This window comes from Electrona antarctica, assembly GCF_951216825.1.
Source record: "Electrona antarctica genome assembly, chromosome: 1".
In the NCBI taxonomy this organism is placed as follows: domain Eukaryota; kingdom Metazoa; phylum Chordata; class Actinopteri; order Myctophiformes; family Myctophidae; genus Electrona; species Electrona antarctica.
The window spans coordinates 41,490,970-41,517,008 of record NC_136806.1 but is presented as its reverse complement, the minus strand read 5'-3'; the positions used below and the strand labels follow the sequence as shown (position 1 = coordinate 41,517,008).

The 26,039-nt window shown below is 42.4% G+C and overlaps 1 protein-coding gene across 1 annotated transcript in view; it reads left to right on the top strand.

Annotated features, from left to right (window-relative positions):
- ctnna1 (catenin (cadherin-associated protein), alpha 1) overlaps positions 1-18,574 on the top strand; it is a 122,541-nt gene extending 103,967 nt beyond the window's left edge. The window contains exons 17-18 of the mRNA XM_079508053.1: positions 14,411-14,548; positions 16,341-18,574. Of these exons, the coding sequence (XP_079364179.1) occupies positions 14,411-14,548; positions 16,341-16,628 (426 nt within the window). The 3' untranslated portion in view covers positions 16,629-18,574. The remainder of the gene's footprint in view (positions 1-14,410; positions 14,549-16,340) is intronic.
- Positions 18,575-26,039: the final 7,465 nt, after the last annotated feature.

Sequence of the window (26,039 nt, the reverse complement as noted above, 5' to 3'; positions counted from 1 at the left end):
AACAAAGCATGAGACGCCAGGGGCCCAGTTCCAGAAAACATGAAGCATATAGTAACAGTAGAGTGAATCACCTCCTAGATGAATATGTAATGTCACAGAAGTTCCAGGGAGCCAAGGCAACGCTGCTGATTAACCTAGGCATATTAATCACTCTCCTCCACCATCCCCCCCCCCCAAACACACACACACGCGCATACACATGGGCATACACACACATGCGCATACACATGCACACACACACCCCTCTGGCCTGGAGGTTCTACCAGAGCAGCGCTTTTCATTTTTACCCATGTGGGCAGATGGTTCCACACCCGATAGCAAGTTATCCTCCATGGCAGGAACATTGGCACGGCGCCGCGGTGGACAACATAGAGTTTTGCAAACGTGCAGGTGGAAAGTGGTCTGGCTTTCGTGTTTCCGAAATGTTTTTAAGTGTGGTGTAAGAGAGCCGTATTAAAAATTTACAGAAATGAGTGTAGCGCAGAGATGAGCTGCAGGATTTAGGTCAGCGCTGTACAAAGGTCTGCACTGCAGTTTATTAAGAATTGATGGTCCTCCTCCGCAGGGCACCTTATGAGAATGCCATCTGAGCGGCCTGGTAAACAAATAATGCTTTGTAATTGAGATTTATAATGCAAATGTGTGAGCCACACTGTGGCCCATAAATTCCTCCCGCCTGCACTGCACGTTCGCACACCCACATTGTTCACAAACGGTTGTGTGTGTGCATGCGCGCGCACACACACACGCACACACACACACACACACACACACACACACATAAAATAAGCCTTGCATATTTAGAGAATGGCCATGTGCTTGCCGTCTGTGTGTCTTCAGCGCACAAGCTTTATTCTCATGATGTATACCGACATGCATAGTGTACTTCTCCAATTTGCATTCAATCAGTGTAGATTTATGGTGATCCATGGGCTGTGGTGCTGGTTGCAGTCTAATCCGGGCTCTGGCCCCGGACGCTTTGTGGCAGACAGGGCTGTAAATTTCCTACTGCGGCGGAGGAGCAGCAGAATCACCCAGAGAGCCCACAAATTCTCAGCTCAGCAGTTCAAGGGTCGAGGCCCAGGCGGCAGCCTCTTTTTTTGGGCACGGTTGGAGGCTAGGTATCTGCCACTTCAGTATTGTTTTGTAAAACACGTCATTATGCTAATTTTTATTGCAGAAATGTTTTAATTTTTCAATTTTTAAGCAGGTCAGCAGGAAGTAAGCGGACTTGGCAGTCAGCTCTCTGGAACGCTGGCGTCTGGCCCAGCGACAGAATAAGGCAGGGTTCATTACAGGAAGAAGCAAATATTGTCCTGAGGCAGTGTGGTGTCTGTAGTACATTTAGAACTACTGTTGGAAGTTGTGTATTTGCATATTACACATATAGTTGATTGATTATAGATTATCACTTGTTGGGGTTTTTTTCATAGAGCAGTGGAAGGGACAAGATAAAAAAGGACTTTCTGTAAGTTGATATATATGCTATATAGCTATATTGTCTAGTTTTTGCCCAGAGAAGAGATATTCTCATAATAAACCGCTCAACCAAATGTCTTGTGCACACTGCCAGTAGGTCAAAGAAGTAGCCTGTTAAACAAACCTGGTTGCATTATCACACATCTTCCGCAGACCGGTCTGGCCCCAAGCGCTGGGTGGGCCTTTTGCAGAAACCAAAAAGTGGAACAGCCAATCATTGTCTGTCAATCACAGGGCCCTGAGTGCAGATAATATTGTGAATTAATGCGAAGTCAATGGGGCTTAGATGTGGCTGCTGGATACCTTTCCCAAATATGGAGGTATATGTCACAGATTAAGGCTGGCCTGCTCTGAGATCCACATAGGAGCCACACCATTATTAAACTCAGTCTTGTTTCATACAGTATGAAAATGTCGCCAGTCGGCTACGTTGCTAATATGGAACAGAAAGTAGGAGCGCTTTGTTCATAGTTGAGGAAGCCAACGAAATAGGCGGCAAAAGGCGACAATGGGCGGGGCAAACTGTAGTCTTGCATCCTTCCTGACTTGCATGCCTACGAGTAAGATGGCGCCAGTCTAGTATATTAATCTACAAAAAGAAAAAAAAAAACATCTTGTCAACGTACTTTGTCAGGTACAGGTTTTACATTTAAGTCAGGACCATGCCACCCATCTCACAGCTCCAGTGCAGATTTTACCAGCTTCATCCTGGCCACCTATATCTCTAAAGTCCAAATCTGACAGTTTTAAGATGTTAAATCACTGATGCACAATGAATATGCCCTTATAGACCCAGCAGAAGCCAAAATCTAAATGTCAAACTCGTACCAAAAGTATGAATGTTTCAACATGTCTATTTGAACCTGCTCTTTTTGTAGCTGCCCGGTTGAGATATCAGTTTGTTCCAAGTACCTCAATGAAGTGCCTGACTGACAGCCGCAGCATACATTAAAAATTGATGAAGGCCATTTAATTGGTCCCTGTGGTTACCTCTACAGTCAGTCTTTTTGGCTTGCCCCCAGCATGATCTTCTCGCATCATACCCAGACTCAGCCTGTCCATTTCACTGTCACATTACATCCCAGAGTGTCATTGTGATTGAATTAGCCTCCACGCAAATCTGGAGCATCGTTTTCCAGCAGATGTGTTGAGGGCGAGATCTTGGCTCGCATCAGTCTGCTTCAAATGAGCCTTGATTGATGGTCCTAAGCTGTGATGGTTTTATATTTAGCCGGCCACTGTAGCAGGAGCAGACAAATGAAATGGAATGTAAGGCACATTAACTATGAAGTACATTAACCAGGCTATACACAGAAAATGTACCAGCATCCTCATAAAGTTCATTAGAGGTCACTCCATTACAGTCTCTTCTGATTAAGCTTTTATCCTGCATTAAAGCTCTCACCAGGTTTTTTTTATAACCTTTTTCCTCTTCAGTGTTCTGTCCTCTCTCCTCCTTTATGTACTTATGTCTTTGATTCTGTACTTAAATGAACAAGTGTACATGCACCTCTATTTATTTATCTACAGCTGCGCTAACTGCGTTATCAGCTTACCTGGCATTTTTTAGCGGTGCCAAGCACGCCTGACGGCGACTGTCTGTGTAGGTCTGTATTTCAATATATCTGTATGACCTATTGACCCCTGCAGCTGTTTTGAGCAGTCAGCTAAGTGCGGTCGCATTCTTATTGACCCTGCTGGCCCATTCACACTGAGCAGTCAGCTAAAGACACACACACACACACACACACACACACACACACACACACTGCACCGCTCAGTTCACACAGTGTTTTTTTTAAGATATTTTGGGGGCTTTTATGCCTTTATTGATAGTACAGGAAACGGGGAGAGAGAGATGGGGAGAGACATGCAGCAAAGATCGTCGTGATCGGGACTCGAACGCATTAGAGCCTGGATGTGGTATGCGCCAGGACCACTAGGCCAGCATAATATCTCCAGGCCCTCATTTCACAGACAAACATTTTTTTCCTTGACTTCATCAATTTCTTTTTTTTTAATAAAAAACAGGCTTGTGAAGTCAAACAAGTGAACACAATTAATGCATACACAATTACACACGGCACAATAAGAGTTTGAACTTGTCAATGCCAGGGGTGCCGTATATGCATTGTGTTTTGGTGGTCTGTTCCCCGGGCCAACGCTCAAAAATAGAACCGCACTCTGAAACAGGTTTTGACGTGCCCACTTGACGCCTCCAGTGTGACAACAGCCGTTAAAAACAATGGGTGCGTTTCCTGACATGAGTGTCTGACGCTTTCCATCTGTCAGCCCCAATAGGCCGAAACGGCACAGACCACCAAAATACAATGTGTATATGGCATTCTGGGGCATTTCTGCTTTATTTTTGATAGTGAGTGAGAGAGAGAGAGACAGGAATAGAGAGAGAGGGGAGGGGGGGGCATGAGGTAAAGAGTCTGGGTCGGATTCAAACCAGGGCCAGCTGTGCAAAGGACTATACCATTATGTAGTATGCATTCTTACAAGGTGAGCTACTGTGGCATCTTTGTTTTTAAAACGGGTTAGTCTCATTGAGGTAATGAATGTTACAAACAAGTCTAGTACTTGAGTACTTGTTTGTAACTTTGTACATGTACTACAGATGATCATACTTCACGTCTTCACCTGATGTTTTGTTTTTGGAAGCGCATTCAGACTGGATTGATGGCTTCCTACCCGGTCTCCTCAGCCCATCTGCAGGATGTCTTTTTCTGCCTCAGAATAACGAGAGCTCTGGCTGTCCAGTGCATCGTTATTGCTATACGCCTAAAATCCACTCCGCATCTCAGTCTTACTGTTTCCCCCACTGGCAGGGAGCACATGGTACCCCGTGTCCCAGCACGACCCCCGTGGTCTATTTTAGAGGTGTGACTGAGGATCAAGCTGCCCGGCCGTTTGTTTGTCCGGGAGGGGCTCAAGTACAGCTCATCTCCCCTCGTACAAACAGTGTCTGACACTGCATCCACAGCGGTCTTATGTCACTGCAGTAAAGACACAGGGTGAAGCCTGAGGACGGCGACACTTGGTTTTGAGCTTGTTTCATTCTCTCTGCTCTGAAAATCTAAATCACAGCCCTACAGTAGAAGGATTGGCAAATATCCTAAAAGGTGCTGATTTTCAGTGGATATACTGTATGTCTTAATAGTGACGGGGGAAGAAGATGGGGAGTTAGAAAATGTATATACGGTATGATTAATGAGGTGAAGATATATACCTCTCTGTTACATATGCTTAAGAATAAAGACTTTTAAAATTATCTCCTACTCCACCCCCCTCCTTTTTAATTATGTTTAGCTCTGACCAAGCAGCTAGTATAAGCCACTTGCTTGGGCAGTGCATAATTTTCAAGTGCTGTCATGGTACAAAGCCATTGATGGATACCCCAATCTCATGATTGGCTTAGAGGGCATGCAACATTAACAATTTAACATGGATCTTAACCCATTCTGGGCGGGATCCCCTTTTGGTGTTTTAACTATTTATATTATACTTTAGCTATTGAAAAATAGCAGATCTACGAAGCTCATAGCGCGCCACCGAGTGGCGTGCTACGAGCTTGTAGGTCTGCTATTTTTGAAAAATCGTAAAAATGCGGCACAAATCTTTTTTTTTTTAGGCCTAAATGGGTTAATGTATGTAAAAAAGAAACGCACACGATGGGACTTCATAACCTTTAGCGATGATTTGCATTTAACGTAATTACATTTCAAATGTAATGTTGTATGTACATCTTAACTCACACATGCAACCTCTAGGCAAACGGAGTAATTATGTGCTTGCTTTTAATGATTTTTTTTATTTTTACATGAAGGTCATTTAATGACAATCATGTTATTATTAGTCCCATGACAATTACATGGTAAATGCACTGCATTTATATAATTGTATTATAATTGTTTTTTTGTACTCTAATGAACATTAGAATGCATTACACATTCCCCCATTCCCCCACACCACCACTATGGAAACACTAGTATGTTACCCATGGTACAGACCCACACACCACCACGACGGAAACACTAGTATGTTACCCATGGTACAGACCCACACACCACCACGATGGAAACACTAGTATGTTACCCATGGTACAGACCCACACACCACCACTATGGAAACACTAGTATGTTACCCATGGTACAGACCCACACACCACCACTATGGAAACACTAGTATGTTACCCATGGTACAGACCCACACACCACCACTATGGAAACACTAGTATGTTACCCATGGTACAGACCCACACACCACCACGACGGAAACACTAGTATGTTACCCATGGTACAGACCCACACACCACCACGACGGAAACACTAGTATGTTACCCATGGTACAGACCCACACACCACCACGACGGAAACACTAGTATGTTACCCATGGTACAGACCCACACACCACCACGATGGAAACACTAGTATGTTACCCATGGTACAGACCCACACACCACCACGACGGAAACACTAGTATGTTACCCATGGTACAGACCCACACACCACCACGACGGAAACACTAGTATGTTACCCATGGTACAGACCCACACACCACCACGACGGAAACACTAGTATGTTACCCATGGTACAGACCCACACACCACCACGATGGAAACACTAGTATGTTACCCATGGTACAGACCCACACACCACCACCACGGAAACACTAATATGTTACCCATGGTACAGACCCACACACCACCACGACGGAAACACTAGTATGTTACCCATGGTACAGACCCACACACCACCACGATGGAAACACTAGTATGTTACCCATGGTACAGACCCACACACCACCACGACGGAAACACTAGTATGTTACCCATGGTACAGACCCACACACCACCACTATGGAAACACTAGTATGTTACCCATGGTACAGACCCACACACCACCACGACGACGGAAACACTAGTATGTTACCCATGGTACAGACCCACACACCACCACGACGGAAACACTAGTATGTTACCCATGGTACAGACCCACACACCACCACGACGGAAACACTAGTACGTTACCCATGGTACAGACCCACACACCACCACGACAGAAACACTAGCATGTTACCCATGGTACACACCCACACACCACCACGACAGAAACACTAGCATGTTACCCATGGTACAGACCCACACACCACCACGACGGAAACACTAGTACGTTACCCATGGTACAGACCCACACACCACCACGACAGAAACACTAGTATGTTACCCATGGTACAGACCCACACACCACCACGACGGAAACACTAGTACGTTACCCATGGTACAGACCCACACACCACCACGACGGAAACACTAGTACGTTACCCATGGTACAGACCCACACACCACCACGATGGAAACACTAGTACGTTACCCATGGTACAGACCCACACACCACCATGACGGAAACACTAGTACGTTACCCATGGTACAGACCCACACACCACCACGACGGAAACACTAGTATGTTACCCATGGTACAGACCCACACACCACCACGACGGAAACACTAGTACGTTACCCATGGTACAGACCCACACACCACCATGACGGAAACACTAGCATGTTACCCATGGTACAGACCCACACACCACCACGACGGAAACACTAGTACGTTACCCATGGTACAGACCCACACACCACCACGACAGAAACACTAGTATGTTACCCATGGTACAGACCCACACACCACCACGACGGAAACACTAGTACGTTACCCATGGTACAGACCCACACACCACCACGACGGAAACACTAGTACGTTACCCATGGTACAGACCCACACACCACCACGACGGAAACACTAGTACGTTACCCATGGTACAGACCCACACACCACCACGACGGAAACACTAGTACGTTACCCATGGTACAGACCCACACACCACCACGACGGAAACACTAGTACGTTACCCATGGTACAGACCCACACACCGTCAGAGGCAACCATGCAAGGCACTAACCTGCTATTGAGGACCAGTGTCTTGCTCAAGGACACTTGGTCATACAGTAGGGCTTTCACTTCTAGTGATGTTTACTAGTCGACTAGTTGTACTATTATGGTTTATTTTTAATGATATTTGTACATTTAAAACTGTGTACATTGGTGAATATAAGCTAGTATTCTAGCTGATTATTATTGATTTATCAACTAGTACCAACAAGGTCAACTAGTGGATTTACTAGTCGACTAGTTGCTTAAAGCCCTAGCATACAGTCAGGAGGAGCCGGGGATTGAACTGGGAACTTTCTGGCTCTCTACCGTCTGAGACTCTGCAGCAGTTGTTGGTGCTTTTCTGTTTTATTTAAATCCATCCACTTTAACCAGTCCAGACTTTGGGCATTTTATATTCTATCCACGGTCCAGTCTTGTATCAATGTGCCGGAATTAACCCATTTTGGGCGGGAACCCTTTTTGGTGGTTACATACATTATATGTTATAATTTAGCTATTGAAAAATAGCAGATCTACAAGCTCATAGTGCGCCACCGAGTGGCGCGCTATGAACTTGTAGATCTGCTATTTTTGAAAAATCGTTAAAATGTGCCTCAAATCTTTCAGAAAATTGTCATGATTTTTTTTTTATTTCGACGTCAGGCCTGAATGGGTTAAATCAGTGAGCTGATCTTCTCCAATGATTCAAAACTTTATGTGGGCTTTACATCAAAAGGCAGTGTATCTTTTACATCAGCAACTTCATCCTGTTCTCCGTTTCCTCCCACAAACGCACTGATCAAAACGTACTGATCAAAACAACCCTTTAGACTCACCAGCTGATAGCAAGCCTATCACATTTCTCTCAGGACAAGAAGCTGAAAACAAATCAAACTTAGCCAAACACGTCCCCCGGGTTCGTCTCCTGGTGCTTCCTAAACAGGCCTGCGGCTGCGGTGTGTTGGAATGCTCCGGTGTGAGTAGATTTTAGGAAAGTGGCATTTCCTCTGCGTGATGTGTCCTGAAAGGTCAGAGCAGCGGGCAGCAGCATCATCAGTGCACTGGTTCTCTCACTGCCTCTGTTGCCTTTAATAGGATTCAGCTGAGCTGCATGGCATTTGCAATGATTGGACCTGACCTTACTGATGATCAGTTCTATCATGGATATTACCGACAGACACGTAGCGCTGTGAAATCCTTTTGTTCAACAGCTGCCTCTTTCTCTTTTCATCTGCCTCCTTTCTTCACTCCACTTTCTCTTTTGTGGACACAAGGAAAAAGGCTAAAAACTAAATAGCTGGTTAACTTAAGTCAGTAATTTTTATGTCCTACCTTAGATTTGCATGACTGATCACCAAAAGTGGATAGATATGAGCTTCAGGCAGTACCACTTTGTGTATCGACCTATAGGTGTCCTACAGTATCTGACACCAGGGTCTACATTTCTCAGTAGGGAGACCACCTCCAAACTCTCCAGATTTGCAAGTTATATTGTTTTAGCATAACTTTAGCATGCAGATTGCTTTAAATGACCTTTTATTCATTGCAATTTCCAGATTGTAGGTTTAACCATAATGACACCCCAGACACGCTCACATTCACAGTCGTTTAAATGTGCACCTCATGAATATGGAGAATTTTTACCAAAAGTGGGCTATGTCAGGCGTTGTTACTTAAGAGATTTAATTAACAGATTAGCAGGGTAACAGTCACACATGGTACCTTTCAGTTCTACCTTCCTGTGCGTGCTAATGCTTTTGAAAAAGCAGCGAATGTCAACAATGACACACAACGCAGCCTCCACGAGACCTGTGATATTTCACCTCCTTATCTCTGGTTCCTTGTAACGAGGTGGTTCACCTTTTTATCGGTTTCACTTGAAAAGATCTCCAGAGTTGTGGGATGAAAGCCTCTCGTGGCAGGAGATGACCCAGCAAGGTGAGTCCACTTAAGGGCTCTATATACTTTGTTGTGTGCAGTGTGGCACACCGAAGAATAACAGATCTACAAGCTCACATCTCGTCTGCACTGTGATGCGATGTGAGCTTATTGATCTGCTATTTTCGGTGTGCGATACCAGCATGCAGCTAAGTATAAATTGGTCTTTAATAGCCAGTAGTGTGGTGCATGGGAGTGCCATGGGAGCTATATAGTCAAGGCTGTGAGGGACACTTCAGTGATCCGCACGGGGACAGAACCACATTTTGTTGATGGCAGAGAGTGCCTGCGATGATGGGCTCTAATGATAGAAGTCTCCATTATAAGAGAGAGCTCAGGGTCAGTCATAAACGGAAGTCTTGCAAGTGATGACCCCCTTTCTTTTCTCACATGAGATATTAAATATAAGAGCATTGTTAAAATAGCATAATAGCTAAATGACTTCATCTTTTTGCTATAGCATCGACTTGCCAGTGACATTAGGGTAACATTACAATTGTAATTACCTGCTTTTAGCAGGCGCTCTTAACACATACTGTACCTGCCAACATTAGCCTGTGAAAAAGAGGGATATTGTCAACTGTAAATGGCCTACACTCCATGCAGGGCCGGATTAACACCTCTGAGGGCCCCTGGGCACTGAAGCTCGAAGGGCCCCCCTTCACGCAACATTTTTGCTGTTTCGGAGCCGTTTTGGGGCAGTTTAATGCCGTTATATTGGCCTATTTCCGGTCGCCTACCCCCCCCCCAGAGTGACAGCCAATCTAGCGCATTGTTGCTGCTTTACACACAATTGCACTTTTCAGCTGCCCTTCTCACCAACAATAAAACACTAATCTTTTTAGACACCATTTATTTAATTCGGATTAGCAGGGAAATTTTCTGTGGAGCAAAAAAATTATAATAATATTTATATTATATAAATATATGGTAGATGGTAGATCCGGCCCTGCCTCCATGCCCCGGCCCCAATATAACCTACAGATTAATAGAATAAATACAAGAATGTGAAATTAAAATTACTTCTAATTTGTTTCGAATTAATAGATAATGTTTTTATGAATAATAATAATAAAACAATATATAGGAAAAGGTGATCAAAGGTTGACATCTAAGGGCTAGCCATTGTGTGTGTGTGCATTCCTTGTGTGCGCACACAAGTTTGCTTTGGAATGAGTCAATGGGGCGAGAAATGTCTGTCTCACCATGATAGTCTGCTTATGTTTGAATGTGCAAACCTGCCAACATGTACGCATTTTTCATAACAAACCCATTTTAATATAAATGTTTTACACTAAAATTAAATAAGCTTAGCGCACGCCAAACATAACAAATGTGGTTATGTTGTGTGTGTGTGTGGCGCGCGCACGTGTGTGTACACACTCCAGAGGTTAGAATGTTTGTAGGGCATAGAAAATGGGATTCTGAGCAACAAATACAATTTAGGCATTTATTTGTGCCTTACACTGTAAGGCACTCTGGAATAAATGCCTAAATTGTATTGCTTACTGTAAGGCTTACAGTAAGCAATAGACACAGACATGCAAGTTGAACTGACCTTAAATTGTGAAATAGTTACATCTACAGATGTCTTATCAAATAAAACCGTAGGAGGTCTAGGACGTCTGTACACGTCTTAAGGTGTTTTATATTGATTAATGTAGGCCTCAACCCTAAGCTACATCTGGCTAGCTCTGGAATGCTAGAGCGATGTGCACGAGCCATGACCCGAAAATCAAAGTGTTAAGGGAAAATTGGGAAATTCAGACCCCTGCAATTTTTTCAACTTCTAATGCAACGTTTTGTGAACTCGTAGATCAGCCATTTTGAGTGCGTGACTCTGTAAGACGACGCCGTTATAACGGTTTTGTCTCGTCTGAACTACGCCTTAAGCATATGTCTGATTTTCTAATTATGATCCCCCTTGCCTTGCAGTGTTTCCTCCATGTTGGAAAAAATATCTTCTGCACTGATATTTTTGTTCCATAGTGAGTGTACAATATATATATACTGTATGTCAGCTAAATAATCGGCATCGTAGGACACAAGCCCAAGTTGGCCACCACGCACAGGACTGCCATTCGTCAGCGACGCAAGCGTCCTCATGCGAAGAGGTGTCCTCGTCTATTCTCTGTACAACTCATGTATTCACATGTCACAGATAGTCAGAGCAGCCTTGCAGTATTTCCTGTGAGTGCTGAGTGTAGCAGCTGAGATGAGCGTGAGCACAAGTGATGCTTTCACAGAGCCCCTGATCTCAGCCATCTCAAAACTTCCCCGAGCTCTCATTAGCATGCCTGCTGCATCCAGCTTCAGCCCAGCTCGCTGCTGCTAACTGCGCGCGCACGCACACCTACACACACCATATCATGTCCATATCATGCCCCCCCCCCCCCACACACACACACACAGCTTAATATTTGTACATCATCACACAGCAGTGTCTCTTGCCGACAAGAACTGATCTATGTAACGATGGCACCCGACGTTGTCAGCAAGCAACACCTTCATACTGCCTTTTCTCTTTGTACTCTGTCCTTTATTTGCGCCATATCCACACTGATCTTCCTCTGGGTTGCTCTACCTCTCCACATCATCTTCTTCCTCTAACAGGCTAGTCATTCCTCTCTCTCTGTCTGCCTGCCTCCCTGCTCCCGTTACATTTTTTACTCCTATCCCTCGTTCTTTTTCTCTGGTCTCACAGCCGCATATTTAGTCCTTTAATATCATGATCATTCCCTCCAGCACTCTTCACCCCACCCCCCCATCCCACACCCCACCTCCTCGGCCATACCCTCCCTTCCTCTTCTGTAATGGGATGTCAACTCTTCACCTCTCCTTACTCCCTACTTAACGAGTCCTCCTATTAATCAGCAGCCTGCGGTGCTGATAGAAGTGATATACTCCCATTTTATCACTATTGTCTCAGGGTGTCTCTCTCTCCCCCTCTTTGCGCACACACACACACACACATAATATATGTACAGAACATTGCACACAGTAGACAAAATCATTAATATTATTAATGATTTTGTCTACTGTGTGCGATGTTCTGTACAAGACTTGTCGGTGGCTGAGTTTGTTTACATGTGTTGATGAAAGGGCATAGATTTCTGTTCTCTACGTAGGCTGGCAGCAGAAATTGCACATCTTTGTTCATCTATAGCGATGCTCACAGCCCCTTAATGTTTGGTTCATCTATAGCGATGCTCACAGCCTCACAGCCCCTTAATGTCTGCTGTGTGTGTAGTTGAACACAGTTGAGCATGCAGGGGAAGTGTGTATGTGAGTGCGTGCACGTGCACACTCGCATCTTCAGCAGAGTGCTCCAGACTGCTCACCAGGGACACCACTGATGCGCTCAGCAGGATTAGGGTTTAATCATAACTCCCAGCCTATTTCATGTGTCCAAAACTCACAACCCCAAAACCCCTATTTCAGTTCACTTCTCCCTTTCCATGGGGAATGAGTAGACGGGGCGTGAGGTCTTGTGCGCTCCGTTAACTACTGCACATAAATGCTTGTAATAGTAGAAGGTCATAATATCCTCGTCATTACATGCAAGGGGGATATTTCTGTTTCATGTATTCACTATGAGCCAGTGAAATTGTAACATTGCTTCCTCTGAATGCTATACACATACAGTACACATGCTGGGTTTGAGCACACATACCCTCATACACACAAAGCTTTAGCATTCACCATTAGCCTGTCCTTAGATTTAACGACTACCAGAGGAACCTACATTCAAACGATCTACTGGCCAAAAACTGTTATGTACAGTAATAAGCACTTTTTCTCTATCTCTTTCTCTCTCGCGCTTGCACACACACACACACACACACACACACACACACACACACACACACACACACACAGGTGTAGTGATATTAGATGAAGTCAGGCTAAGGCTATAAGCCCAGTAGCCTGTGATTGTTAAAAGGACACGTTGAATGCTCTTGAGCCCTTGGTGAATGCAATATGCCTGTAAAAATGGATCTGAAAGAAAGGGTCAACATTCTTTGACACTATTAAAGCACCACAGAGAAATGTCATGTGTGACCTGCGTTCAACACCACTGTGAGAATCAGTGATGAAGCTGCAGAGCCCTGTCCCTGTGCTCACCTTGTGAACAGTATAGAAGGCTAATTATCAGTCAGACGGGCAGGTAGGTTGGCAGGGGGCTTGTTTAGCAAACCGAATAAGGAATTGAAAGTGGTGTTCCAACCCAGAGACTTGGTCTAATTATGTTGCGGCGCTCGCGACAGAGTACGGCTATAGAGAACTAAGCAATGCAGCTCTCATTCAACTGAGTTGAATGGGGGGTTACTGTCCTCAATTATCGTGAGGACAGTCATGGTTTATTTTGAATTGGGATGCATTTTATTTTATTTTAGTCTTTTTGTTTTACTCGAGAAAGTTGCCAGATTATGTGAAGGTCAGACTCTACTCCAGAAAGCACCTTTAATGTTCCCTCAACATAATAGACTGACAGTAGTGTTTGCCTTTCAATTGAATTTGCATTTGGTGTGACTTTTTGTGGCGCATAACCCAGTGAATGTATGAGAATATGTGGGTGTTTTTCAGTCATCTTGGCTCTGAACACAGGCTTGTGGGTGTCCATCTAACCTAACTGTCACAGCACCGTGACTCAGTGTGACAAACTGGGGATGTGGGGGATGCATGGATTCAAGTTCTCAGACTGATTTCAGTCACTTGGATTCATCCATAGGGTCCAGCATCTCTTCCTCTTGGCTGAAGCTGGGCATACATTGCACGATTTTAGAAATGTTGGCGCAGAAATTCAGCACGACTCGATGAAAATCGTGAGGCTCAAATATCGTGGCGTATTCTAGTATAGGATGATTTATAATTTTTCTTTTGCTTTATGACAAAATGGGAACCAGAAAATGTGTAGGGAGCTGACTAAAATGTATGCATTGTAATGTCATAGTTGTTGAACTGTATATTTGCTTTCAAAGTAAGCTTCACAGTGAATATATTGGATCTGCACATGTTAAAAATTGAGTGTCTCTTTTCTTTCCCTGTCTTAGTGTCCAGATCATGTATCCTGTAAGCAGGACCTACTGGCCTACCTTCAACGTATCGCCCTGTATTGCCACCAGCTCAACATCTGCAGTAAGGTCAAGGCAGAGGTGCAGAACCTGGGAGGAGAGCTGGTCGTGTCTGGGGTAAGTGCAACACTTTTCGTATCTCCTGCCCAGATTGTCTGTGGCTTTCAAACTCTGTCATCACAGGGTGCCAGAGCTGCTGAAGTGCTCCACACAGTGTTCCAGTGATGGATGTCAAATTGTCATGTGGAACGTGAACATGTGGAGCTACAATTGCAGGTGTTACAAAGTTGAACTTGTGGAAGTGGAAACTAAAAAAAAAGAAAAAGCATATTCTACATTATTCTCCTAGCAAGTTTATTCACTAGTAGTTTCAGGCTAGAATGATTAATGTAAGTTGAATGTCTAGACGGTTTCCTAAAACAATTGTATCAGCACACACACATTCATGGTGTGTGCCAAATAAATTAAAAATGGAAATGTTTAATGACCAATGCAAATCATGGTGATTAGGTAATGATTCATACTGTGGCATGTCATATTTGCAGATTATATTTCGTATCTAGTATTGAAAACATAATCAGTCTTAGGAAGGACCAGTGTTGCCCAAAGCTTTCTCAGTGGCTTAAGATAACGCAGTGCTAGAGGATATTTACATACAGACAACATTGGAAGTGACTTAGTTATCTACTTTCTCGTGGAATTGTTGCTGGTCACATGTACTGTTTGTGAAGATAAGTGTGTTCCCTTCTAGACTGGGAAAAGAACCTGGTCTTACACCATTAACATATTGTCAGAGTGTTCTCAGAGGCCATCATACCGTAGTTTAAATTAGGATAACCTTTTCACATAGTTGTGTTTTTCTCACCTGTTTATACTCCAGACAAATATTATAATGTGAAGCGTTACCCAAGAGCACAAAGCGCTGCACAATTGTGAATTGTCAAAGTAGTCAAAATAGTCTACACTAGAGCTGGTCACACATACACAGCAAAATAATGTGTTAATATCATTCCTAGGCCTCTAGTCTGAGGCCGGCAAACTGTCATACTTGAGGAATAACTACCCACTACAATATATTCCCCATGAATTCCATGCAACACTATTTACATCCTTACTTTAGCCGTAGATGTGGCGTATATTAATGAGTGAGATGGGTAGGTAGTTCGGTTGAATAGCAAATAAATAACACACCAATTAGTTGATTAAAAACATTTGAGGATAAAAAAACTATAAATTCCATTGTGGTCCTCTCATAAACTTTTGCACACACATGGACGTGCGTCATTGTAATGAACTTGAATAGTAGTAAAAATAGTAGAAATGATGGAGGGGAGTCCTGCACACTGTCTTCACTTACAAAAACGTATAACGATACAATTATTCGGTCACTCTGACCATCATCAGGCGTGCAATAACATTGGTTTATCTCAATGTACAGAACAACTTCACACAATGACAATCGGTATATTACAAGTAAGAAGTGGTGTTAACCCTTTCGGAAGTGTCAACAACTTAACAGTGTGTTCCGCACATGCAGTTTATAATAAATAAAAAACAACTTGACAGGTCAGCAACTTATTGTTAGATATTTAAACTAAGTTGTTTATAAATGTCCGTGTCCAAGCTGTTGAGAAGCATCTACCGTATGTAGGTAAATGGTGCATTTATATAGGGGTTTTATCCAAGGCACTTTACATTGTGCATTACATTCACCCGTTCAAACACACATTCATACACCGATGGCGGAGGAAACCATGCAAGGCACCAACCTGCTCAGCGGGAGAAATGAGGGATTCAGCGTCTTGGTCAAGGACACTTCGACACTAACTAAAAGATCCCTTTCCAACAAAACGTCTTGTGTTCAACATCCTGGTTAACGCTGTGTGTGTGTTCTCCTCTCCTCTGTCAGGTGGACAGTGCCATGTCCCTGATCCAGGCTGCTAAAAATCTGATGAACACAGTCGTGTCTACTGTCAAGGCATCCTACGTGGCCTCCACGAAGTACCAGAAGGACAAGGGCATGCAGTCCCTCAACATGCCGGCCATCTCCTGGAGGATGAAAGCCCCGGAGAAGAAACCCCTGGTGAAGAGAGAGAAGCCCGATGACAACCAACAGAGAGTCAAAAGGTCCTCTCATAAGAAGCATGTGAACCCTGTGCAGGCGCTCAGTGAGTTCAAGGCCATGGATAGCATCTAAATCAGCCCGTGTCAAAGTCACAACAGACAGGCCAGATATATATGTTAGTCAATATTCCTTTTTATGTAGATTTATCATTTTCAGTCGTTCAGAAAGACGAGGGTTAAGAAGCAAATATTACTCCTTTGTGTTGTCAACCTTATTGTTTGATTTGCAGTTGCTTTACTGAGGAATCCTAGGATATGACAACTAAAGTCCAACTAAAGTCTCTCATAACTCTTAGTTGAGCATTAAGTATGAAAAAGAAAGGCAGTTAGAGGAATTAACTGGACAAAGATGTATTTCACCTTCTCCCTTTTGTCTGTGATACGTCTATGAAAGAAAGAGATACTCTTTCATCGATACTGTAAGAAATAATTCCAGGAAGCTTTTGATTTGATCTTTTGTGTGTTTTTGTATTTTATAAATCTATTTGGGTCACTTTGCTATTCCACTTGGTTCATATATGAGATGGCATTATATCTTGTAATGTGTAGTGCAGATATCAACTATGCAAAGCTCGACTGCCTTTATATTTGCTCAAGCAATAATTGTAGTGGAATCTTTCGATGTGCAGAGCTAACTAGTGAGATTTTTAGATTTTAGATAAGAAACCAAAGTCAATATTTGTCTGTGTATCCTTACATTTTTATATCTCTATACAATGTACTTTGCTACACCACTACAGAATTCAAATAACACTGATTTCTACTTTAACACTATTTTTGAGTATGCTGCGTCTAAGGATATTGTGGTCCTCTTGGACCTCTGAATGAGTAGATATTTTTCTCATTAAATACACCCCAACTAGATTTGTCTTTTCATGTTGACTGAATGCAGCAAGCCAAAGGTGAATCTTTTGAACCTCCGGTTTTGATTCACACTACTTTCACACTATTGTCACCAGGGCCTGCATCCTATACTTAGAGCCCACACAAGCACACAGTCTGTGAGACCTTGTAAATGAGCACTCAACCCCATCCTCTATCCATCTGAGAGTCCCAGTACCCAGTGGACCAAACCACCATAACTAGCCTGCGTGTCAGTGCTCTCCAAAGCCGACAAGCTCCATTTGCTGTCACTGAGACACACGTGTCGCGCACCCCTCCAGAATCTAAGCATGCGTCCAAATTTAGGGATCAATATTTTCTCTCCCTCTGTACAGCGTCGATGGGGTGAGTGGACAGAGGAAGCATGTTGACAGGCTTTTAGCTGCAGGTTTACTGTGATTCCTTATCCATTCAAGTGGCAAGCCTTAAGCTTCAGCATGGATCCTATTTTTCTTTCTTCATGCTAAATCACACCATTGTTAAATGGCTGTCGTTTGAATTTTAGTCATTAGGAAAGTCTTAATGATTAGTCAAAGTGGCAATGTGTCGCATTGTGAGCGTGCAGATATATTTTCGTAATTTTTGAAACCATTTGGAAAAATAAATTGCTTAGATATATTGTTTTTTTTTTAATGATTTTTATTTTAAATTGTCAAAATTTCCACAAAGGTAGGATGCCAGGTTTAGTGTAGGTTCATTAAAAACAAGTCCAAATGGATAAAAGTGCTCCTAGACGCTGGGTGTATACACATGGCTATCTACTGCGCAGTGATGTCATTCAAACCCTGGTGCTTTGGTTGACATTTTTCTGTTGCTTGCTGTTGTTGCTTGTTTTGTGTCTGTAAACTGTAGTGGAATTGGGTATGTACTCTAAAGTATATGACGGTTGGAAGATATATTTTTCCTGCTTGATGTGTTGTTGGCTTTCAAGCAAGTCGGAGTGTTTTTTTGCGACTAGAGTGGAAATACTTTTCCCTGAGTTAGGTCTCCTTTGCTGTGGAGTTTACAGTTTGAACGTGGAGTGTGGATAATACTTTGCTGTGGACATTTATTCATCATTGGGAGCTGACTTTTTACTGCACACTGTTTTACATATTCATGCACCTGCTTTATTTCTTAATAAATGGGGTGAATTCACGTTGGTGTTTTTGTCATGTGTACTGTCGAACTGCAAGTAATCCGTTTTTTCCTCTTTTTCCTTCTCCTATACTGACTATCATAATTTGATGTGAGTCTCAAGGCTACACCTATTTGTGGCTGAAATAAGGGGGTTGGCTGCTGGAGAAGGCTGCTCTCGAGAACAATTTTCTTTCTCAAAGGTAATGAGAGGCTCAGTTCAGCAGCATGAACTGCAAGCTATGCATAATGAAGGATGTACATGCCTCCCTTATAGGTATTTTTTATTGACTGTGGTTATATGTGGACTTTATGATTCTTCTTCGCACACTGCAATAAACCCGAGCTGAGCCCCATGTGGTCAGGCCATGTGTGTATTTCCACAAAGCAGCATAGCTTCACACATGCGTTCACCCATTACTGGTATATTCTCAGGTTGACCTTTTTCTCACAACATTAGCAAGAAATAAAACGAATCTGAGGGGAGGAAGTGGAGATGGAGCAGGATATGAGCAGCTAGATATACACAACAATGTGCTAGAAATGAACCCCAAGTCATCTTTGAGCCCCTTTGGTCCCTCCTGAAATGGAGGGACCATATCAGGAGGCTTTGCTGACAGAGAATCCACAGTCTATTTTCATGAGACAATTCAAGACAGATGTGATATACAATGTTGACGGTAGAGAAAAGCACTTCAAACCCCCCACACTGACACGCCTACATAGCCACCATCACCCCCGCCCCATCTTCCAGTTTGTTCTCGTTCATGTTTTTTGCGTGTCAATCAAAAGCCCCTGCTGTGGCATGACGTGATTGAATGAAGTATGATCAATCACACTGGTGGGGTTTGACAGTTTAATCAATAGCGGAAGTTTTCGCAAAGATTCCTATCATTTCATATATGGTGGAGTAGTACGTTGGGGGTAGGGGTACAGAGGCTCATGGCTGCCTAGCTTAACGTAACTACAGGCAGGGAGGGACATGTCTCTGAAGTATTAGCCGTCAACTGGGTGTGAAAGGATCGGCAATAAACAGTTTTCCAGACCGACAAGCTTCCCAGTGCAGTGGTGGACTTCCCACATGGATTAGCATGGCAGAGTGTATCCGCATAAACATGTTAAATATGACTGCTTGAAGGGTCCACCAAATCAGCCCACACATGTATGTACTGTATGTGCACACAGAGAAATACCATTGGCACCCCAACCCCCACTGCAGTAATGTCAAATAATCCTGTTCTTCTTGGCACAATGTCAATAGAGTTGCACAGGAATACAAAATAAAGACTCAGTGAAGCATGGGAAATTGTATTTTGCATTAGATCATGTTCATATTGATCACAGCAATGCAGAGTGCAGTTAATTTCCTCTCCAAAGCTCGTTGAAGTTAAATCATTTATACAAATGTACAAATATTAAAACTAAAGATGCTGTTTGGTTCCATCTCTTTAGATTAGTTAACATCCAGCACATACTGTAGATATTGAACTATCCCTGCTCTTTCAATATTTACCTATACTGTAAGTAAGTCAGAGAGGCTTGTTGTCGGTATCAGCCAGTGTGCGGGAGTCTATCCCAGTTTCAGTGTGCTACTTTCAAACTCAATGGTAGTGTTAAATCTCTACGGATGCAATACCTTGCTCGGCCAGTGTGCATATGTCTATGGTAAGTCTGTGGCGCTGTGAGCTCGCTCTGCCAGCCAATCACAGGACCAGCTCACAGCCAAATGTGTTTTTATTTAACGATGGACGCACTACTAATGACAGTGTGTTTGGTCATAATGCTGTGTTGGCCATTTTTTATTTAGACAATGGTCACAGAACATAAATTAACATAGCTTCGAAACAGATTTTCCAATTTGCTTTCCGTTTGCATATCCTCTCTAGAAAGAGGTTACGGAAATAGCCTTCTGTATTCATGCGTGTAAATTACCGGATACAGTAGGCGGGGCTCTAGACCGGACTGAACTGTAGATAGTCTGCCGTCCTAGCGTTTGATTAGACTGGAGGAGAATAGTATAGTCTGTTTAGTCAGCATGTTTTATTTTGTATTTCATTTCATCCAGAATTATTAAGTTGTCATTAGCTTTTGATATTGTGTTGTATTAGCAGTCTGCAAAACATGGCATAAACATTTTAATGTCATTAATATCAAGTGACAAATAATGTCCCTCTTGAACTCTGTAGTCTGAATTTATTTATTCAGAATTAAACTTATAAATGACAATTAACATGAAAAGAAAATGGTAAAGGTCTTGAGTAAATATCTGGGTTCATGTTTTTTAAGAAAATAAATACTCAACCTGTTTACTTTCAAGGACCCTTACTTACTAGGAATTAGTTAGACCATGGACCCTCATACATTTGAAATCTCTGGACCCATACTTTTCCAGACACGTTTTCCCCCTTGTTTTAGCTTTACTATATATGATGATTTCATTCTTTCATAGAAGTGTATATTTGTTGGTCTTTAAATGTTCTGATGAATTTAAAATGGAGGACCCTGACCATATCCTTGTAGCAGTTCTTGTATTGACAAATTTCAATCAATCAAACCCAACATATATTATAATTTGACGACTGGATAATCCAACACAATCTCATTTTCAGACTCCTGAAATGAAGAAAATTTACCCCATGTTTTTGTATAATGTATATTTGAATAATTTACATATAATATATGTAAATATATATGTAATTATTGCAAGACAGGGTGGACAGGGATGACCCTGCAGCCCACCACACCCAGGTGCAGCCGTCCGTTCGCGGTGCAGAAGTGGATACTAACTAGCATGTAATAGCAAAGCTTTATTTATCTGTTATTACAGTGCAATACTGCCACCATTTGGTGGCCAGTTACACTGGTGTGATGGCCTCAAAGTGGCCCTATCAATCTATGGTGCCTCCACTTGGCTGGACACTGGACACTGCAGGGCCTTGCTTGGGGGGGGAAACCTGATGCCTATTGGCTGTTAATGTATTACCACTATAGACGCCTTGCCGGAGTGGACTGAGCTACCCAGACTGAAGACAAGAAATGTTTTATCAACTCTTAATTCATTTCCTGTGACCTCATAAACATGTCCACAATATCAAAGAAACTGCTATGTTTCGTAAGGGTTGGTTAGGCTAAACAAGTCTTCTAAAGCCACAGCCAATATTCTTACCCGCAGTGACGCACACGCTGTAAAGTATAAGGTAGCGTGAGTTTTTCCAACCCTGACTGTGACATAAGCAAAAACGCCATTGTGAATAAGCTCACTAGTCACTAGGCAGAATACTAGTATAGGGATGTCCGATATTTATATAATATCAACCGATACTAAAATACGCAGGCTTTTTCACCAAAAGTCAACTAATTGTCAGATAGTGTCACTGTTTAGTTGGCCTATTCTCCACTTGCACAATGTAGGAGGCGGGACTAAGGGGGACTTCCTGTTGGGATATCACCCCTGTGTTGTCTTCCTGTCCATCGGGAGTGCATGTAAGTCAGTCATTTTCTACGGACAATTATAGTATTTTCTTGTGACTTGTAATTTTTTTTAATTACTTTAAAAAAAAACTTTTATTCATATGGTTCATTCATTTACCATTCGTTTTCATCGTAATGTTTTATTTAGGGTTTTTTTCTCAAGGGGAAAGTTGTATGCTCCAGTGCCTGTCTGTGCTGCTGCACTATACATACAGGAATACAGTACAGTGGAATACAGTACAGTACAGCAGAGTGCAGTACAGTACAGTGGAGTACGGTACAGTACAGTGGAGTACAGTACAGTAGAGTACAGTGGAGTACAGTATAGTACAGTGGAGTACAGTACAGTACATACAGTGGAGTACAGTACAGTAGAGTACAGTACAGTAGAGTACAGTGGAGTACAGTATAGTACAGTGGAGTACAGTATAGTACAGTGGAGTACAGTACAGTGGAGTACAGTACAGTGTAGTACAGTGTAGTACAGTGGAGTACAGTGGAGTACAGTATAGTACAGTGGAGTACAGTACAGTGGAGTACAGTACAGTGGAGTACAGTACAGTGGAGTACAGTATAGTACAGTGGAGTACAGTACAGTAGAGTAGAGTACAGTACAGTAGAGTAGAGTACAGTACAGTAGAGTAGAGTACAGTACAGTAGAGTAGAGTACAGTACAGTAGAGTAGAGTACAGTACAGTAGAGTAGAGTACAGTACAGTAGAGTAGAGTAGAGTAGAGTACAGTACAGTAGAGTAGAGTACAGTACAGTAGAGTAGAGTACAGTAGAGTAGAGTACAGTACAGTAGAGTAGAGTACAGTACAGTAGAGTAGAGTAGAGTACAGTAGAGTAGAGTAGAGTACAGTACAGTAGAGTAGAGTACAGTAGAGTAGAGTAGAGTACAGTAGAGTAGAGTACAGTAGAGTAGAGTAGAGTACAGTAGAGTACAGTACAGTAGAGTAGAGTAGAGTACAGTAGAGTAGAGTAGAGTACAGTAGAGTAGAGTAGAGTACAGTAGAGTAGAGTAGAGTAGAGTAGAGTAGAGTACAGTAGAGTAGAGTACAGTACAGTAGAGTAGAGTAGAGTAGAGTAGAGTACAGTAGAGTAGAGTAGAGTAGAGTACAGTACAGTACAGTAGAGTACAGTACAGTAGAGTAGAGTAGAGTACAGTACATACAGTACAGTACATACAGTACAGTACAGTGAAGTACTGTACTGTACTGTACTGTACTGTACTCCACTGTACTGTATTCCACTGTACTGTATGTACTGTACTGTACTGTACTGTACTGTACTGTACTGTACTCCACTGTACTGTACCGTACTGTATTCCACTGTACTGTACTGTACTGTACTCCACTGTACTGTACCGTACTGTACTGTACTGTACTGTATTCCACTGTACTGTACCGTACTGTATTCCACTGTACTGTACTGTATTCCACTGTACTGTACCGTACTGTATTCCACTGTACTGTACTGTATTCCACTGTACTGTACTGTACTGTACTGTACTGTACTGTACTGTACTGTATTGTACTGTACTGTACTGTACTGTATTGTACTGTACTGTACTGTATTGTACTGTATTGTACTGTATTCCACTGTACTGTACCGTACTGTATTCCACTGTACTGTACTGTACTGTACTATACTGTACTGTACTGTATTCCACTGTACTGTACTGTACTGTATTCCACTGTACTGTACTGTATTCCACTGTACTGTACTTTATTCCACTGTACTGTACTGTATTCCACTGTACTGTATTCCTGTATGTATGCTCCAGGCACTGGAGCATACAACTTTCCCCTTGAGAAAAAAACCCTAAATAATGGTAAATTAATGAACCATATGAATAAAAAGTTTTTTTAAACGTAATTAAAAAAATTACAAGTGACAAGAAAATACTATAATTGTCCGTAGAAAATGACTGACTTACATGCACTCCCGATGGACAGGAAGAAAACACAGGGGTTCCATTTTTTCTTCACTTAATTCACCTCAGATGGTTACATTGGTTTGGATGTGATATTGTGAGCTTGTAAATCGGCTAGACATTTTGTGTAGAGGGAAAAAGGAGGCGACCAAGTACACCCCCGTGGGACTCTAAGTATATAGTCTTTAAGTCGTTAAATTCAGCCTTTTATTGTGAATGCTGACTCCTTGTTGGCTCGTTGTGAGCCTGCCAGTGGCCAGTCATGGTGACCAAAGGATTCTTTTAGCACTGCACAGGGAAATGGGAATCCTATATTAATACACACAGAAGTCCACACCCAATATCTGTCCGTTTCGTTTCGGTCTAAACGACCTTCATCAGGTATCCTGATGAAGGTGATGAAGGTTGTTTAGACCAAAACGTTGTCATCTGAACTACTGCTCTATAAGAGACGACAGTGTGTGGAACCCTTTTCTTATGATTTGCATTTGGTTGCCGGCTCCAAACCCACCTGTCCTTACAAGGCTTTTCTCTACAAAGACACTTGAAGGTCAAAATTAAATTCCTTCCCTGAGCAAGTGCTCAGTGGTAAAAAAAAATGTCAGCACTTGTGCAGGAGACGGGGTAGAAGAGTAACGTTGTATGGTGTATCTTTAATACAATAACTAACACCACTGCAGTGGTTGTAATTTGTCTTCTCCTATTGAGAAATGTATATCCTGTGGTCAGGTAGGACCACTACTGGTTGACAAGAGCATGAAGCTCAAAGCACATTGTGTCTTATGACAAATGGGCTTTTTGGTCTTTGCTCAACAGTAGAAATGTCAGCAGTCGTGCTGACTCATGCAGCGGACCCAGGTTCGAATCCCGGGTAGAAAATAAAAGTTATGGATTGCAGCTATTAATACACCCAGCACTTCACACCTGACAAGCGGCCCCTTTCAGCAAAACTCTTCATCACTGCTTATTAAGCTGCAAATGTGATTAAACTCCACATGAAATTAAATTATTATTACCCACTTCTGCTGATTATAAAAATTAAATGTTCCTGGTCAATGCAAATCAAACCCATGTTTAAAAAATATAAAATATATCGTTTGTTTGTTTTCAATTATGTGACTGTAAATGTAGTCCACGGAGATGTACGCAAATCCAAATACAATGTACTGTAAGCGTGTGCAGGGTAAAACTTTCTAATAGTACTTGAGAAACGATAGGATATCCGCACTGTGTTTTGTTATGCTCCCAAAGTGAATTTATTCAGTGAAATGTTTCGACCCAAATGGTCTATGCTGGGTACATCACCTGACGAATACCATTTCAGTCGAAACGTTGTACTGAATAAATTCCCTTTGGCAGCATAACAAAACGGTGTACGGATATCCTGTCGTTTCTCAGATAAATGTAAATGTTCCAGAAAATAACAACGCCCAGTGGCATCTGTGTGTTTAGCTGCATGTCCCACAAAAGATCTTTAACATCGTTCTATATGAAATCCATTTCCCAAAGCCACCTTGTGAGTTTGAAAATATTTCAGACAGCTGGGTGGTGTGTGTAATCAAGTGAAATGTTGCCAACCATACAAAAAAGCTTTCTATTTGAAGTCACTTTTGTAATCATCTCTCAAGGAATCATAAAAAAGCCAGTAAAAAGTAATAGAATCAGCAGAGTGGCACAGACATGCTGGTAATTATGTTAAAATTTCCCTTAACAAAGGAAGCTTAGAAGCAGCTTAATACTATAAGCTTTGCAGTGTGGGCCACTGTCATTGTATTGTAAACACATGGCTGTTGCCTATATGCGTGTGCTTGTCCAGGACGATTTGTGTCATGTAATTAGATGTAAGATGCTTTTTAGCTTAGGTCTTTAATTGCGAGAGTGATTTGTGACCATCAAGTTTCTCAGTGTTGTCTTCGGTCAAGGCCGGGGATTATTTGCAAGCAACTAAATCCAGTTTCCAGTTCAGGGCACATTGGATCGGAGCCTCAGCTGTCTGTCTTCATGTGGACGTGATCTCTGCAACCCTGAGGACAAATGTCTTTTAATGCACACACACTATCCTACTTTGATCAAATTAAT